The sequence below is a fragment of the Cyprinodon tularosa genome, unplaced genomic scaffold, assembly GCF_016077235.1.
Source record: "Cyprinodon tularosa strain WSP-4 unplaced genomic scaffold, ASM1607723v1 ctg611, whole genome shotgun sequence".
NCBI lineage: Eukaryota > Metazoa > Chordata > Actinopteri > Cyprinodontiformes > Cyprinodontidae > Cyprinodon > Cyprinodon tularosa.
Genome location: NW_024039354.1, coordinates 7,074 through 26,162, shown reverse-complemented (window position 1 = coordinate 26,162; position 19,089 = coordinate 7,074). Strand labels below are relative to the sequence as shown.

Sequence of the window (19,089 nt, the reverse complement as noted above, 5' to 3'; positions counted from 1 at the left end):
AATTGTGTAGCTGTTACTTCAGTAAAAGGTGGTTTTACAAAGGACGGTGTCTGAACTTAATTCTCTTCTACACTTCTCTTCAAATTCTCACTTTAAAATAAAATATTGACGTTTTTTTTTCTAGTATTGCTATACTAATTAGTGTATATCTTTACATAAGTAATCTGAAAAAAAAATTTTGATAAAAGAATATTTTTGGCAGAGTCTTTGGAAACTGAAACGATTATTTAATGAGTTACAGCGTCAATGTGCTGTGGCATAGAGGTGTCTGTGGCACTGTGTAGGTTTAATAAGCCTGCTGTCCTATATAGCTGCCTTCAGGTCATCTGCCTTCCTGGGTTTGATGTCTCTAATCGTGCTCCTGAAAACAGCCCATAGATTTTCTATTGGGTTCAGGTCAGGGAAGTTTGCTTTCTAGTCAAGAACAGGATCACTGTGGCGCTACCTTCAGCACTATGGACAGGTGCCAAGTCCTGTTTGAAAAATAAAATCGGCTGCTTCACACAGCCTTTCATCATAGACCAGCATAAAGTGCTGGAATTCCCCCATAAGATTGCTTCATTGACTGTGGACTTAGGAAACGCAGTGGAACAACGCCAGCAGATGACATGGCACCCCAAAGCATCACTGGCTGACATGGTTTTTGGTGGGAAAAAAGGACTAAAATGACAAAAGGACACCTGCAGATGCAGGATGGCTGTATATTTAAATGAAAACAAACTAAAAGCTTTGCATCATTGAATAACAGTCCTGACATTTTTCACTGAAGCTCGGATAAGATGCATCTGACATCAACTCTGGTTCAAGAGTGGCTTAACATGAGAAATGTGACGGTTGTATTCTCTAGTAGTCCTCTGTGACTTGTAAAGTTTCCCCCAAAACTTGAATCAATTTCACTTGATAATCCTTTAAAGGATTTAAATTTCTGTTATCTGTAAGCGATCATCAAAATTATAACAAACAAATGTTTGGAATGTATCACTCGTTACATAATGATTCTAGATTGTATCTATGACTTTAACTTTTGTTTTTATTTCTGACAGAAATCTATGAACAAAATCGACTAGTTACTTGACTTTTCTAAAAGAGTTCTTGTGGAAAAATGTAGAAAGTAGAGCCTGCAATAGATATAATAAATATTTCAAAGGTTCTGTTGTTTTTCCTTAGGCAGGTGGAAGCCCTGAGACGGATGGAGCAAGCAGTAGCCATGGCCACTGAGCAGCTTGAGTTCACACAATCTACCTACAAGCAGATTCAAGTGCAGTTGGTTTGTAATATTTTTCTTGCATAGTTTACAGATATGCATATTTATTCGTTTTACAAAATGCAGCCTTTGTGGAGGGATGGAAAGAAAGAAAACACTGCAAACTTGTAGAAAATTGTAAAACATCACCATGAACACACTGTCCTCACTATGAAACAGCAGCAGCAACATTACTCTATAGGAATCATTTTGTTTAAGGAAAGACAATGAGGTAGGTCAAAAATTATATGAAGACATGTAGATAAAAAAAAAACAGTCCTGATGAAAATAATCTTTTAATCGGCAAGACTTCAGAGGTTTGAGTTTAACTCTGCTGTGAACCTACAGCCAGAGCTGGTTAATGAAACGGCTTAAATTTAGGGTTATTAACCTTTATTACCTTAAAAGTGATTGGGTTTATTTTTAAGTTTACTACAGTTTCCTTATGGGACATTACATCTCAATAAAATGACAGAAAAGCAACATACTGACAAAAAGTTACTTTGTTAAAGAGTAACCTAATTTTTTCTTGAAAAATGAAAATTAGAAAACCTGAGAAGCTATTGCATAATTTTAGAACATATTGCAGGTAACTAAAATATTAATTTCTTCCAGTTTAGACACAAACTGTAACGCATTCTTCAGAGTGACATTTAGCCTTTTTAAATAAAAAAATTGCAAAGAAATGTAAGCCTAGTGGTGCACCTGTGTTTTGGGGCAGTTACAGAAGGCTTTAGTCATATCCAGTTATCAGAACATAAAAGGCATTTATTATCATCAGAGGACTTTTGAAATCCTGCATCTTCCCATCTTTTCACTGTTCTGCACAGATTTTTAGAGAGAATGCAGGAAGCCAGGGTGAGAACCAGACTCGATTGGATATGCATCAGCACATTTGGCATGCACAAACTAAAAGCAAAGGAAATTAAAACGGCACAATGGGGAATAAAAAGTTCTGCAAAACAAATATGCTGTACAGAATTATTTAGTAAGTTTTCCCATTACTGATTTTCACGTGAGCCATTTCTCATAATGACTAAGGCTTCACCACAGAAATGCACATTATTTTGTAATTAAGGAGTTTAATATTTCAAAAGTACTGTGTTTTATTATAAGGCTTTACCTTAATTAAGCTCTGACTGCAGCTGATGCAAACTTGTGGCATTAAATTGTCCTGTTTAAAATATTTGCATTTGATGCTATCCCATTCTTTCTGAAAGGATTAATCCATTAAAAGTGTGCTTTGCTACAGCTTATTACATTAAGATTAAGGTAACAGTATGCAAAGAATGATTAAATTTGTTATGAGAATGTCGACTGTATCATAAAGAGGCGTCTATCTCATCATGTAACTCATTGCAATCACAATCTCTTACAAGCTCTGCTGCTGAGATCCAGGACCAACTCTAAGCAGATGAAAGATGTTGTATCCAGATGAAAATTTAAACAGGCTTTTGATTTCCACTGCGCTCTGGTCTAAATATTCAGCTGGATGCTGTTCCCGAAAGAGAGGCCAGCGCTCGGCAAAGGAGGGAGCTTGAGAGGGAGATGGATGCTCTCAAAGCCAGCTTTGAAAAGCAGGTGGGGATGTGCTCTTATAACAGCAACAGCCTAAAGCAGTTTTATCTGTATCCAGGGTTCCTGCACAGTCTGGAAGAATTCGGAATTTCATTTAAGTATTTTTTTTACTTGACAAGTATAGAAAAACATCATTTTTTATGGTCTTCCTCCCTTCTATCCTTACACCCTCCTATTATTATTACTTTCTTGTTCCTTATGTCATTTCCAAGGTTACATCTCAAGTAAATTAGAAGACCATTAAAAACTCAATACTGTTTTCACTCATTTAATAAAGAAACTACTATCTCATAGATTCATCACACATAGAGTATAATGCGAATATTGAGAATATTACTTTTAATTTTGATGACTTATGATTTGAGATCATGGCTTACATATTATTAAAAACCCCAAACAATTATATGTCTAAGGGAATAAGAAAACCACATGAGATCAATAAAATAATTCATTTACAGCACCTTTATGCTTCTAAAATATATTCATTTCTGTGTACTCAACTGTTGATAAATGCTTCTTTTGCATGAGTTAGTGCATCAATGTAGCATGACGTGGAGGTGATCAGCAATGCTAATGCTTCATCTTCCTCTTAATAATCCATAGGTTATCTATGTGGTTCAGGTCTGACCAATGTAATGGCCAAACTAGAAAAAGTTGCATTTCCTGCGAAAATGCAGTGTGAATGCTGTACGCTAAACTGTAAGCTGTAAGGTTAAAATGGCAGAAAAAGGCTGAAATTTAAAGTCAAAGCTGCTGAAATGGTATGGAATGGCAAAAAAAAAGTCTAATTAGTTTCTTAAAAGTAGCTGAAGCCAACAGCAGAAACATGGCAGACATGTTATGAATTAACAGCAAGAAGAAAAGCTTAATGCTTAATGCTTAATGCCTTTCCAGAAAGAGAGCATATTGTATCCACTTCCTAATGTTAAATCAGTGTTGTCTCCCTCCATTAGATTAAAATGTGTTGTTTAAAGTGGTGGAGGTAAAATCTTTTTGAAGCACGGTTACCTTGACGACGCTTAACGAGCCTGTCAGTGACAGAGAGACATGCGCATCACTTTCGTTCCTTAGTTCTCAGGCTTTTTTGAATGGGATTATCAGCTCCGAACAAACAAGTGCTGAAGACAAACCGTAAAAGGTATCTAAAAAATTCTTTAATAGTCTAATAGAAACAAGCTGGTAGAGTTTGGGTCATAATGCTGAGCCATTTGCATCAATTAATACACAAGTATAATATAGAGGCTTTTATTTTGTAGGGTCACTGGAGTCTTATTTTGAAAGTCTAGCATGGTTGTGTGTTGAGTAAAGTGGTCAGACCCAGCAGTGATACTTGATGACTTTCCAATCATTAAATCACTCTTTTCCCCTGTTATTAGGGCAGTAGATGAAGTGGCAATGGGAGGCTTTTATTTTGAAATTTGCTGTGGGGTGTGTTTTGAAAACCCCCCTAGAGTCTAATTTTTAAAAAGTGGTTGAGTTTGGGTCATAATGTTGACCCATATGCTGGGAAAAAAATATGAGTTTAATGTAGGGGCTTTTATTTTGAAGGGTCCCCGGAGTCTTATTTTGAAAGTCTATCAGGGTTGCGTGTGAAGGGAAGGGTCATGGCCAGTAGTCATATTGTATCCACTTCCTAATGTTAAATCAGTGTTGTCTCCCTCCATTAGATTAAAATGTGCTGTTTAAAGTGGTGGAGGTAAAATCTCTTTGAAGCACGGTTACCTTGACGACGCTTAACGAGCCTGTCAGTGACAGAGAGACATGCGCATCACTTTCGTTCCTTAGTTCTCAGGCTTTTTTGAATGGGATTATCAGCTCCGAACAAACAAGTGCTGAAGACAAACCGTAAATGGTATCTAAAAAATTCTTTCAGTCTAAGCGAGAGCTATCCTTTGTCTCCGATTGGGGTAACTTTCATGGATGTAGCTCATTCACAACCTTAATGGGAAGGAGGAATAAAAAGGTTTGAGAAATCCTGCTGGTCTCATTGAATAACATGCAGCTTAATGGTAGAGCAGAACTCTCAAAAGCAAAACTTTCCCTCCGAACAAACGAGCGGTGAGCCAAAACCGTATTAGGTATTCAAAAAATTCTTTCACCGTGAGCGTCAGCCATCTTTGGACTACAACTGGTGTAACTTTCATATTTCTACAATATTTCGTCTAGGCGTGGTGACGATGTAAAAAAGTGTATAATTGTCAAAATCTTGATTTTGGGGTTCGGACAGATTTGTTACCCCCGAACAAACCTTTTTCCTAGCTAAACGATAAAAGATATCGACACACTTCCTTCAATGTGAGTGCTAGGAAGGTCTGAGGAACAACTTCCACAAGGCTCATGTTGCTACGTCGAACGGTTCCCGAATGGGAGCGATACGAAAAAGTCTGTTTTTTTGAATTTTCACTTCGGATTTTCAGAGAGCTCTCATTGGATTTCTATTGGAGAAGTGTGGACTTCTTCGTGGTCTGGGCCAAACTGTCGGAAAACCGTAAATGCCACACAAATGAGGGTTACATTTCCTGAATCCTGACAAAAATCCCTACGTTTTGATGTAAAATTTATCTAGATAGAGTAAAAAATGAGCGAGTGAGTTGAAGCTGTTCGGCATGAGTGAAATGTTTGAAAACGCTAGAGTGGCACACTCTAGCAGCTGAACATTCCGTCCATAGACTTCCATTATAAATTTGAAAATCTGTAAAAATTGTTTAAAAGTTTGAAGCTTCACTGAAGCAAAACTGTAAAAGTTAGCTGAAAGCCGAGTTAAACAGTAATAGCAGAAAGATACGGAAACATTTTAAAAGTTGAATGGTGTTTCTAGCTGAAAGTATGCAGAAGTAGTTAAAGAGCAAAATAGCAGAAGATTTAGCAGAATTTTAGCAAAATGCCATTCATTTCAATGAGGCAAAAATTTGCAGAAAAAGCAGAATAATTTAAAAAGCAAAAGAGGTAGAAATAAAGCAAGACATTCCCGAAATGTCCTAAATGAGCTGAATATTGTGAAATTTGAATGGTTGAAATAGCATAAAGTATGCAGAAGTAGTAGCGATACGAAGATTTGCACCTCGGAAGAATAATAATAACTAGAAAAAGTTGCATTTCCTGCGAAAATGCAGTGTGAATGCTGTACGCTAAACTGTAAGCTGTAAGGTTAAAATGGCAGAAACAAGCTGAAATTTAAGCTGCTGGAATGGTATGGAATAGCAAAAAATGTCTAATTAGTTTCTTAAAAGTAGCTGAAGCCAACAGCAGAAACATGGCAGACATGTTATCAATTAACAGCAAGCAGAAAAGCTTAATGCCTTTCCAGAAAGAGAGCAGAATCAAGCCAAAATTGGAAAAAATATGCAGAAATTTTATAAAATAGCAAAAACGGTAACATAAACAGTAAAAAAGTTGAATCTTAACTAGTTGAAGAAAAAAATTAGTAGCTTAAGGAAAGGAAGATAAATGTTGAATATGTATAATAAGTATTAAAGTCTGAAATCATATGTGGAAAAGTAAAGATTTGTAAAACAAAATTTAAATTAATTAAAATGTGTCAGTTGATCAGCATAGAGAAAACAGTGTCATCCTTAGAAGCTTGAAAATCCACAAACCAAAGTACAAGACTGACCATAAGAAGCACAGGAAGGACAAAGAGAGAAGCTTATAAAATGAGAGCTAATAAAATTTAAGGAGCTGAATTTATCAAAAAATCTAACCTGCATGTTATGAGCCACTGTGTTGATGACAGCACCGTTGGCAGGCTTAGGCTGCATGTTATGAGGTTAGCAGATGCTTTATTAGAGTGTAAATCTTAGAACCTGATTAAGAAATATGCACTTAGGTGTGGGGTCAACAGGCCTTGGTAGTGTAATTTGAAGAAATTGGTTGAGTTTGGGTCATAGCTACAAGCCATATGGCACAATGAATGAGTGTATGTAAGAAAGAGGCTTTTATTTCGTAGAGTCCCTTTAGTCTTATTTTGAAAGTCTATCATGGATGTGTGTCAAGGGAAGGGTCATGCCAGGCAGTGATATAGAATCCATTTCTAAATATGCAATCACTTGTTTTCCATGTTATTGGGTGAATAGATGCTGTGTTAGAGCATAAATGGGAGACTTTTATTGTGAAATTCGCTCTGGGGTATGTTTTGAAAAGGTCCCTAGAGTCTAATAGAAACAAACTGGTAGAGTTTGGGTCATAATGCTGAGCCATTTGCATCAATTAATACACAAGTATAATATAGAGGCTTTTATTTTGTAGGGTCACTGGAGTCTTATTTTGAAAGTCTAGCATGGTTGTGTGTTGAGTAAAGTGGTCAGACCCAGCAGTGATATTTGATGACTTTCAAATCCTTAAATCACTCTTTTCCCCTGTTATTAGGGCAGTAGATGAAGCGGCAATGGGAGGCTTTTATTTTGGGAAAATTTCCCTGTGGGGGTGTTTTTGAAAACCCCCCCTTAAGTCTTTTTTTAAAAAAAAAGGGGTTTTGAGTTGGGGACCCAAAAAATTTAAACCCATATGCGGGGAAAAAAAAATATGAGTTTAATGTAGGAGTTTTATTTTTAAAGGGGCCCCCGGAAAGTTTTTTTTTGAAAGCTATCAGGGTTGCATGTAAAGGGAAGGGGTTTTTGGCCGGGTATCTTTTTGAAATCATTCCCAAAATTTTTTAAATAAATTGTTGCCCCCCTCCTTTTAAATTAAAGTTTTCTTTTTAAAAGTGGGGGAGGTAAAATCCCCTTTAAAACCCCAGGGTTTTTACCTTGAAGCAAAACGAGCCTGTCAGTGACAGAGGGGGACATGCGCATCACTTTCTTTCCTTAGTTCTTGGGGTTTTTTTTGAATGGGTTTAAATTCACCGGGAACAAACAAGTGCGGGAAGCAAACCGTAAATGGTACAAAAAAATTTTCCCTTTCTGCCCAAACCCGAGAGTTTAACCTTTGTCCCCGGATTGGGAAATTTTTTAAATGGATGTAGTCATTCAAAACCTTAAGGGGAAGGAGGAAAAAAAAGGGTTTTTGGGGAAAATCCGGGTGGTCTATTGAATAAACATGCAGCAAAAAGGTTTAGAGCAAAAAACTCTCAAAAGAAAAAAATTTTCCCCTGGAACAAAGGGCGGTGACCCAAAAACCTTTTTAGGAAATTCAAAAAAAATTCTTTCCCCGTAAAGCCAGCCTTTCTTTGGCCAAAAACCTGGGGGACTTTATATTTTACAATATTTGGGTTCTGGGCCCGGGGGAGACGTTTTGAAAAAAAAAGTGTAAAATTTGTAAAAAATCCTGTTTTTTGGGGGTTCGGACAGATTTGTTTACCCCCCGAAAAAAACCTTTTTCCCTAGCAAAAAACGAAAAAAGATATCGACACACTTCCTTAAACATTTTTGGGGTTGTAAGGGAAGCCCTTTTGGGGAAAAAAATTTTTTTTAACACCAAGGCCTTCCATTTTTGGGGGGTTTTCGCCCCAAAACGGGGAAAAAAATCCCCCAAAATGGGGAAGGCCGATCCGAAAAAAGTTCATTTTTTTTTTAAAAAATTTTTCATTTCCCGGATTTTAAGGGGGTGGCCCATTGGAAAATTTCCTTTTTTTAAAAAAAGTTTTTTTTGATTTTTTCCCTGGTCTGGGCAAAAAACTGTTCGGAAAAAAACCGTAAAAGGGGGGCCACCCCAAAAAAAATGAAAGGGTTTTAAAAAATTTCCTGAAAATTTCCTTTTAAAAAAAAAACAAAAAAATTCCCTTTAAAAACGTTTTAAAATTTTAAAATTAAATTTATTTCTAAAATTTAGGAAGTAAAAAATTAAAAAAAGGCCCGGAAAGGGGGGAAGGTTTGAAGTTTGTTGGGGAAAAAAAAATAAAAAAAGTGGGAAATGTTTAAAAAAAGCGCAAAAGAGTGAGCCCCCCAAACTTAGCAGCTTGAAAAAAATTTCCCCGGGGCCCCAAAAAATTTAAAAAAACCCAAATCATTTAATTTAAATTTAAAAAAAATTTTTGGTAAAATTGTTTAAAAAAGTTTTGGAAAAGGGCTTTTTTTTCATTGGAAAAAAAAAACAAAAAATTTGTAAAAAAGTTAATGGGAAAAAAAAAAAAAAAAAAAAAAAAAAAAAATACCCCGAAAGGGTTAAACCCCCCCCCCCCCCCCCCCCCCCCCCCCTTTTTGTAAAAATACCCAAGAAAAAATTTTTTTAAATTTACGGGGGGAAAAACCATTTTAAAAGGGTTGAATTTTGGTTTTGTTTCTCCCCCCCTAAAGTATTGGCCCCCCCCCCCCCCCCGGGAAGGGAAGGTTAGGTTTTTTAACCCCCCCCCCCAACCCCCCCCCCCCCCAAAATTCCCCCCAGGAAAAAGGGATTTTCCCCCCCCCCGGGGGAATTTTACCCCAAAATTTCCCCATTAATTTTCCCAGACCCCCCCAAATTTGGGGCCCCCCCAGTTTTAAAATCAAAGAAAGGTAAAAAATTTCCCCCCCCCCCCCAAACCCCCCCATTCCCCCCCCCCCCCCCCCCAAATTGCCCCCCCCCCTTGGAAAATTTTGTTTTTAAATGGTTTTTAAATACCCCATAAAATTGCAAATCCCCCCCCCCCCCCGCCCCCCCCCCCCAAGTTCCCCCCCCCGGGAAAATTTAATTAATAACCCCTTTGGTAAAATTGTTTTTCCCCCCCCCCCAAAAATCCCCCCCGTAGTCCCCGGCCCCCAAACCTGAAAGTTTGGTGGTTAAATGGCCCCCCCCCCGAAAATTTCCCCCCCCCAACCCCCAAAAAATTAACCCCCCAAACCCCGAAATTGGTTAAAACCCCCCTTCCCTAATTTATTTCTAAAAAAGTCCCCCCCTGAACCCCCCCCCCCCAAAAGCCCTTGTTCCGGTTTTTGTTATCCCCCGCCCCCCCCCAGAAAATTTAAACCCCCCTTTCCCCCAAAAAAACCCCCCCCAGGGAATCCCCCAAAATTAAAAAAATGCCCCCCCCCCCAATTTTTTAAAAATGCCCCGGTCCCTCCCCCCCCCCCTTTTTAAAAAATTGTTTTAAACCCCCTTGGTTTAAAAAAAAAATTATCCCTTAAGGGTAGGGGGTTAAAGGTAAATAAATATTAAAACCCCCCGAAACCCCCCAAAAATGGGAAACCCCCCCCTCTGATTTGGGAAAAAATTTGAAATTAATTAATAATGGGTCATTAATACCCCATAAGGGCCCCCCATTCCCCCCCCCCCCAGGCCCCCCCCCCAAACCCCCCCCCCCCTTTTTTTTAAAAGGGGGATTTGCCAAAAGGGAACCCACGGGAAGGGGGACAGAAAGAACTTATAAAAGAAAGCTAAAAAAAACCCAAAAATGACTGAATTTTAAAAAAAATCTAACCTGCATTTATGAGCCCCGGGTTTTGAGACGGCACCTTTGGGAAAGGCTTAGGTTTGGCATGTTAAAAGGGTTTTGCGATGCTTTATTACAGTGTAAATCTTAAAACCCTGTTTAAAAAATTTGCATTTTAGGGGGGTGGGGGTCAACAGGCCTTGGTGGGGAAAATTTGAAAAATTTGGGGTTGAGTTTGGGCCCATAGCTACAAGCCATATGGCAAAAACGAATGATGAAATGAAAGAAAGGCTTTTTTTTTTGTAAGTCCCTTTGGGCCCCTTTATTTTGAAAGCCCTATCATGGATTGTGGTCAAGGGAAGGGTCATCCCCAGGCGTGATTAAAAAACCATTTTAAAAAAGAAATCCTTGTTTTCCTGTTATTGGGTGAATAGATCCCGTGTTAGAGCATAAAGGGGAAGATTTTTTTTTGTAAAATTCGCTTTTGGGGTATTTTTTAAAAAAAAGGTTTCCCCAAGCAAATAGAAAAAAAACGGGTAGATTTTGGGGCCTAAAAACGAGCCTTTTTGCATAAATTTTAAAAACACAAGAAAAATTAGAGGCTTTTTTTTTTGTGGGTTTAACTGGAGCCCTTATTTTGAAAGTCTACATGGTTGGTTGTTGAGGAAAAGGGTCAGACCCAGCAGGGGACACTTGATGATTTTCCCAATCATTAAATCACCCCCTTTCCCCCTGTTATTGGGCATTAGATAAAAGTGGTAATGGGAGGCTTTTATTTTAAAATTTTGCGGGGGGGTGGTTGGTTTTAAAAAACCCCCTAGAGCCCTCTTTTTTTAAAAAAGTGGTTGAGTTTGGGTCTTAATTTTTAAAAGCCAAAACCCGGAAAAAAATATGATTTTAAAAGTAGGGCTTTTTTTTTGAAGGGTCCCCGGATTTCGAAATTTTGAAAAGTCATCAGGGTTGGTGGGGAAGGGAAGGGTCATGGCCAAAAGTCATATTTGTATCCATTTTCCCTTTAAATTTTAAAATTTCATGTTGCTCCCTCCTTTAAAATTTAAAATGTGCTTTTTAAAGTGGTGGAGGTAAAATCTTTTTTGAAGCATTTTTTACCTTGCGACTTTAACAGCCTGTCCAGGACAGAGAGACATGCGCATCCTTTCTTTTTCCTTAGTTCTCAGGTTTTTTTTAAAGGGGAATTAATCAGTTTCAGAACAAACGAGTGCTAAGAAAACCGAAAAAATGGTATCAAAAAAATTCTTTCAGTCTAAGGGGGAGCTACCCTTTTGGGTCCCCAATTGGGTGACTTTCAGGGGCTTACTCATTCAAAAACCCTTTAAAATGGGAAGGGGGAAAAAAAAGGGCTTTTAAAAATCCTGCTGGTCCCCATTGATTAACTTTCAGCACAATGGTTAGGGGGGAAAACTCTCAAAAGCAAAACTTTCCCTCCAAAACAAACGAGCGGGAGCCAAAACCTTTAATTTTTTAAGGTATTAAAAAAATTCTTTCACCGGGGAGCTCAGCCATCTTTGGCCTAAAATGGGGGACTTTCATATTTTTTACAATATTTCGTCTAGGCGTGGTGACGATGAAAAAAAGGGGATAATTGTCAAAATCCGTTTTTGGGGTTGGGGACAGATTTGTTTACCCCCAAAAAACCCTTTTTTTCCTAGCAAAACGATAAAAGATATGGGACACACTTCCTTCAATGGAGGGGCTGGGAAAGGTTTTTGGGGAAAAAACCCTTAAACCAAGGCTCATTTTGTTTGGGCCCCAAAAGGGTTTTCCCCCAAATGGGGGGATACAAAAAAAGTCTGTTTTTTTTGAATTTTCCCTTTCGGTTTTCCCAGAGACCCTTCTCTTTGGGGTTTTCTATTGGAGAAGTGGGGGAATTTCTTCGTGGTCTGGGCCAAAGGGTGGGAAAAAAACCCGAAAAAATGCCACACAAAATGAGGGTTACATTTCCTGAATCCTGAAAAAAAAACCCCTACTTTTTGTGTAAAATTTTTTCTAGATAGAGTAAAAAATGACCCGAGTGGTTGAACCCTGTTCGGCATGATTTAAAAGTTTGAAAACGCTAGAGTGGCCCCACTTTTGCAGCTGAACTTCCGTCCAAAGATTTCCCAAATTAAAAATTTTAAAAATTGAAAAAAAATTTTTTTAAAAGGGTTTGGGAAGCTTCACTGAAGAAAAAACGGGAAAAAAGGGTTAGAAATACCGAGTTAAACTGTAATAGCAGAAAAAAAACGGAAACTTTTTAAAAGTTGAATGGTGTTTTTTAGCTAAAAAGAATGAAAAAAGTATTTAAAAGAGCAAAATAGCAGAAGATTTACAGAATTTTGCAAAATGCCTTCTTTTAAATGACCCAAAAATTCCCAAAAAAAGCGAAAAATTTTAAAAAAGCAAAAGGGGGGAAAAAAAAAAATAAAGCAAGACTTTCCCCGAAATGTCCAAAAATAGCTGAAAAATTGGGGAAATTTTGAATGGTTGAAATAGCAAAAAGAATGCAGAAGTAGTAGCGTCAAAGGGATTTGCACCTCGGAAGAATAATAATAACTAAAAAAGTTTGCTTTTCCCTGCAAAAAATGCAGTGTGAATGCTGAAACGCAAAACTGTAAGCTTTTAAGGGTTTAAAATGGCAGAAACAAGCTAAAAAAAATTTAAAAGGGTCAAAGCTGCTAAAAAGGGTATGGAATAGCAAAAAAATGTCTAATTAGTTTCTTAAAAGTAGCTAAAACCCAACAGCGGAAACCCAAGGGCAGTCATGTTATCAATTAACAGCAAGCAGAAAATTTTAATGCCCCCCCAGAAAGAGAGCAAAAATCAACCCCAAAATTGGAAAAAAATATCAGAAATTTTAAAAAAATGGGGCAAAAACCCGGTTTAACATAAAAAAGAAAAAAAAGTTAAATTTCTTAACTATTTGAAAAAAAAAAATGATTTCCCCTTAAAGGGGATAGGAAGAAAAATTTTTTGAATATGTATAATAAGTTTTAAAAGTTGAAATCATATTTTGGAAATGTAAAGGGGATTTGAAAAAAAAAATTTGAAATTAATTAAAAATGTGTCAGTTGAAGATGGGGAAAAAACCCTTTTTGTCATCCTTAGAAGCTTGAAAATCCCAAAAACCAAAGTAAAAAGACGGCCCATAAAAAAGCACAGGGGGGGGAAAAAAGGAAGAAGTTTAAAAAAAAAGAGAGCAAAAAAAAATTTTAAAGGACTGTTTTTAAATAAAAAAAATTTTAACCGCATGTTATGAGCCACTGTTTTTTGAGAAAACACCGTTGGCAGGGTTTAAAGGCTCCCATTTACGAGGTTAGAAAGATGCTTTTTTTTACAGAAAAAAATTTTAGAACCTGATTAAAAAAATTTATGAAATTAGGTTTTGGGGGTAAACAGGCCTTGGAAGTGAAAATTTGAAAAAAAATTGGGTTTATTTTGGGGGTCATAGCAAAAACCAAAAATGGCAAAGGGATTAAAAAGGGAAAAAAAAAAAATGGTAAAAAAAAAAAAAAGGGGAAAAGGGCCCTTTTTTTTTTTTGGGGGGGATTTTTTTCCCTTTTTTTTCCCTTTTTTTTTATTTTTGGAATTTTTTTTTTCCCTTTTTTTTTTTGGGATTGTGGGGGGCCCCCCCAAAAGGGGGAAGGGTCACCCCCCCCCCCCAGGCCCCCCCCCCCATTTTGAATTTTTTTAGGGGAACCCCCCCCAAATTTTTTTTAAATTTTTCCCCCCTATCCCCCCCCCCCCCCCCTTGGTTTTTTCCCCATTTTGTTTTTATTGGGGGGGAAAAAAGAATTTTTTTTGCTGTGGTTGGGGGCCCAGCCTTTTTTTTTTAAATTTTTTTTTTTTTTTTGGGGGAAAGGGACTTTTTTTTTTATTGTGAAAATTGGGCCCCTGGGGTTTTTTTTTTTTTATGGGTTTTTTTTTTTTTTTTTCCCCCCCCCCCCCCCCCCCAAGGTTTTCCTGGGAGCCCCCTTAATTTTTTTTTTAGAAACCCCCCCAAGGGGGGCCCTGGAAAAAAAAAAAGTTTTGGGTTTTGGCCCGTTCCCAAAAAAAAAAAATGCTTAAAAGGCCAAAATTTGCAAATAAATTAAAAATAACCCAAGTTATAATAAAAAAAAAGAGGGGTTTTTTTTTTTGTAGGGTCATGGAGTTTTTTTTGAAAGTCAAGAAATGGTTTTTGATGGTTGAGTAAAGGGGGGGGGTTCAAAACCCCCAGTGATATTTGATGACTTTCAAATCCTTAAATCACTCTTTTCCCCTGTTATTAGGGCAGTAGATGAAGCGGCAATGGGAGGCTTTTATTTTGAAATTTGCTGTGGGGTGTGTTTTGAAAACCCCCCTAGAGTCTAATTTTAAAAAAGTGGTTGAGTTCGGATCATAATGTTGACCCATATGCTGGGAAAAAAATATGAGTTTAATGTAGGGGCTTTTATTTTGAAGGGTCCCCGGAGTCTTATTTTGAAAGTCTATCAGGGTTGCGTGTGAAGGGAAGGGTCATGGCCAGTAGTCATATTGTATCCACTTCCTAATGTTAAATCAGTGTTGTCTCCCTCCATTAGATTAAAATGTGCTGTTTAAAGTGGTGGAGGTAAAATCTGTTTGAAGCTCGGTTACCTTGACAACGTTAACGAGCCTGTCAGTGACAGAGAGAAACGCGCATCACTTTCGTTCCTTAGTTCTCAGGCTTTTTTGAATGGGATTATCAGCTCCGAACAAACGAGTGCTGAAGACAAACCGTAAATGGTATCTAAAAAATTCTTTCAGTCTAAGCGAGAGCTATCCTTTGTCTCCGATTGGGGTAACTTTCATGGCTGTAGCTCATTCACAACCTTAATGGGAAGGAGGAATAAAAAGGTTTGAGAAATCCTGCTGGTCTCATTGAATAACATGCAGCTTAATGGTAGAGCAGAACTCTCAAAAGCAAAACTTTTCCTCCGAACAAACGAGCGGTGAGCCAAAACCGTATTAGGTATTCAAAAAATTCTTTCACCGTGAGCGTCAGCCATCTTTGGACTACAACTGGGGTGACTTTCATACAGGTGCTGGTCATAAAATTAGAATATCATGAAAAAGTTGATTGATTTCAGTAATTCCATTTAAAAAGTGAAACTTGTATATTATATTCATACATTACATACAAACTCATATATTTCAGATGTTTATTTTGTTTAATTTTGATGATTACAAATGACAACAAATGAAAATCTCAAATTCATCATATCAGAAAATTAGAATATTGTGAAAAGGTTCAAAATTGATGGCCCCTGGTGCCACACTCTAATCAGCTAATTAACTCAAACCACCTGCAAAAGCCTTTAAATGGTCTTTCAGTCTAGTTCTATAGGCTACACAATCATGGGGAAGACTGCTGACTTGACAGTTGTCCAAAAGACGACCATCGACACCTTACACAAGGAGGGCAAGACACAAAAGGTCATCGCTAAAGAGGCTGGCTGTTCACAGAGCTCAGTGTCCAAGCACATTAATAGAGAGGCGAAGGGAAGGAAAAGATGTGGTCGAAAAAAGTGTACAAGCAAGAGAGATAACCGCACCCTGGAGAGGATTGTGAAACAAAACCCCTTCAAAAATGTGGGGGAGATTCACAAAGAGTGGACTGCAGCTGGAGTGAGTGCTTCAAGAACCACCACACACAGACGTATGAAAGACATGGGTTTCTGCTGTCGCATTCCTTGTGTCAAGCCACTCTTGAACCACAGACAGCGTCAGAAGCGTCTTGCCTGGGCTAAAGAGAAACAGGACTGGACTGCTGGTGAGTGGTCCAAAGTCATGTTCTCTGATGAAAGTAAATTTTGCATTTCCTTTGGAAATCAAGGTCCCAGAGTCTGGAGGAAAAGAAGAGAGGCACTTCATCCACGTTGCTTGAAGTCCAGTGTAAAGTTTCCACAGTCAGTGATGGTTTGGGGTGCCATGTCATCTGCTGGTGTTGGTCCATTGTGTTTTCTGAGGTCCAGGGTCAACGCAGCCACATACCAGGAAGTTTTAGAGCACTTCATGCTTCCTGCAGCTGACCAACTTTTTGGAGATGCAGATTTCATTTTCCAACAGGACTTGGCACCTGCACACAGTGCCAAAGCTACCAGTACCTGGTTGAAGGACCATGGTATCCCTGTTCTTAATTGGCCAGCAAACTCTCCTGACCTTAACCCCATAGAAAATCTATGGGGTATTGTGAAGAAGAAGATGCAATACACCAGACCCAACAATTCAGAAGAGCTAAAAGCCACTATTAGAGCAACCTGGGCTATCATAACACCTGAGCAGTGCCACAGACTGATCGACTCCATGCCACGCCGCATTGCTGCAGTAATACAGGCCAAAGGAGGCCCAACTAAATACTGAGTGCTGTACATGCTCATACTTTTCATGTTCATACTTTTCAGTTGGCCAACATTTCTATAAATCCTTTGTTTTTATTGGTCTTCAGTAATATTCTAATATTCTGATATGATGAATTTGAGATTTTCATTTGTTGTCATTTGTAATCATCAAAATTAAACAAAATAAACATCTGAAATATATGAGTTTGTATGTAATGTATGAATATAATATACAAGTTTCACTTTTTAAATGGAATTACTGAAATCAATCTACTTTTTCATTATATTCTAATTTTATGACCAGCACCTGTATTTCTACAATATTTCGTCTAGGCGTGGTGACGATGTAAAAAAGTGTATAATTGTCAAAATCCTGATTTTGGGGTTCGGACAGATTTGTTACCCCCGAACAAACCTTTTTCCTAGCTAAACGATAAAAGATATCGACACACTTCCTTCAATGTGAGTGCTAGGAAGGTCTGAGGAACAACTTCACCAAGGCTCATGTTGCTACGTCGAACGGTTCCCAAATGGGAGCGATACGAAAAAGTCTGTTTTTTTGAATTTTCACTTCGGATTTTCAGAGAGCTCTCATTGGATTTCTATTGGGGAAGTGTGGACTTCTTCGTGGTCTGGGCCAAACTGTCGGAAAACCGTAAATGCCACACAAATGAGGGTTACATTTCCTGAATCCTGACAAAAATCCCTACGTTTTGATGTAAAATTTATCTAGATAGAGTAAAAAATGAGCGAGTGAGTTGAAGCTGTTCGGCATGAGTGAAATGTTTGAAAACGCTAGAGTGGCACACTCTAGCAGCTGAACATTCCGTCCATAGACTTCCATTATAAATTTGAAAATCTGTAAAAATTGTTTAAAAGTTTGAAGCTTCACTGAAGCAAAACTGTAAAAGTTAGCTGAAAGCCGAGTTAAACAGTAATAGCAGAAAGATACGGAAACATTTTAAAAGTTGAATGGTGTTTCTAGCTGAAAGTATGCAGAAGTAGTTAAAGAGCAAAATAGCAGAAGATTTAGCAGAATTTTAGCAAAATGCCATTCATTTCAATGAGGCAAAAATTTGCAGAAAAAGCTGAATAATTTAAAAAGCAAAAGAGGTAGAAATACAAAAAGACATAGCCGACATGTCCTAAATGAGCTGAATATTGTGAAATTTGAATGGTTGAAATAGCATAAAGTATGCAGAAGTAGTAGCGTTACAAAAAATGGTCGGAAGAATAAAAATAATAACTAGAAAAAGTTGCATTTCCTGCGAAAATGCAGTGTGAATGCTGTACGCTAAACTGTAAGCTGTAAGGTTAAAATGGCAGAAACAAGCTGAAATTTAAAGTCAAAGCTGCTGAAATGGTATGGAATAGCAAAAAATGTCTAATTAGTTTCTTAAAAGTAGCTGAAGCCAACAGCAGAAACATGGCAGACATGTTATGAATTAACAGCAAGCAGAAAAGCTTAATGCCTTTCCAGAAAGAGAGCAGAATCAAGCCAAAATTGGAAAAAATATGCAGAAATTTTATAAAATAGCAAAAACGGTAACATAAACAGTAAAAAAGTTGAATCTTAACTAGTTGAAGACAAAAATGAGTAGCTTAAGGATAGGAAGATAAATGTTGAATATGTATAATAAGTATTAAAGTCTGAAATCATATGTGGAAATGTCAAGACTTGTAAAAAAAATTTGAAATTAATTAAAATGTGTCAGTTGATCAGCATAGAGAAAACAGTGTCATCCTTAGAAGCTTGAAAATCCACAAACCAAAGTACAAGACTGACCATAAGAAGCACAGGAAGGACAGAGAGAGAAGCTTATAAAAAGAGAGCTAATAAAATTTAAGGAGCTGAATTTATCAAAAAATCTAACCTGCATGTTATGAGCCACTGTGTTGATGACAGCACCGTTGGCAGGCTTAGGCTGCATGTTACGAGGTTAGCAGATGCTTTATTACAGTGTAAATCTTAGAACCTGATTAAGAAATATGCACTGAGGTGTGTGGTCAACAGGCCTTGGTAGTGTAATTTGAAGAAATTGGTTGAGTTTGGGTCATAGCTACGAGCCATATGGCACAATGAATGAGTGTATGTAAGAAAGAGGCTTTTATTTTGTAGAGTCCCTTTAGTCTTATTTTGAAAGTCTATCATGGATGTGTGTCAAGGGAAGGGTCATGCCCAGCAGTGATATAGAATCCATTTCTAAATATGAAATCACTGGTTTTCCATGTTATTGGGTGAATAGATGCTGTATTAGAGCGTAAATGGGAGACTTTTATTGTGAAATTCACTCTGGGGTATGTTTTGAAAAGGTCCCTAGAGTCTAATAGAAACAAGCTGGTAGAGTTTGGGTCATAATGCTGAGCCATTTGCATCAATTAATACGCAAGTATAATATAGAGGCTTTTATTTTGTAGGGTCACTGGAGTCTTATTTTGAAAGTCTAGCATGGTTGTGTGTTGAGAAAAGGGTCAGACCCAGCAGTGATACTTGATGACTTTCCAATCATTAAATCACTCTTTTCCCCTGTTATTAGGGCAGTAGATGAAGCGGCAATGGGAGGCTTTTATTTTGAAATTTGCTGTGGGGTGTGTTTTGAAAACCCCCCTAGAGTCTAATTTTAAAAAAGTGGTTGAGTTCGGATCAT

General features: G+C 37.6%; 1 protein-coding gene across 1 annotated transcript in view; it reads left to right on the top strand.

Annotated features, from left to right (window-relative positions):
- Nucleotides 1-3,426, top strand: part of LOC119798154 (myosin-1-like) — a 38,134-nt gene extending 34,708 nt beyond the window's left edge. The window contains exons 11-12 of the mRNA XM_038307519.1: nucleotides 1,168-1,267; nucleotides 2,732-3,426. Coding sequence (XP_038163447.1) covers nucleotides 1,168-1,267; nucleotides 2,732-3,049 — 418 coding nt within the window. The 3' untranslated portion in view covers nucleotides 3,050-3,426. The remainder of the gene's footprint in view (nucleotides 1-1,167; nucleotides 1,268-2,731) is intronic.
- Nucleotides 3,427-19,089: the final 15,663 nt, after the last annotated feature.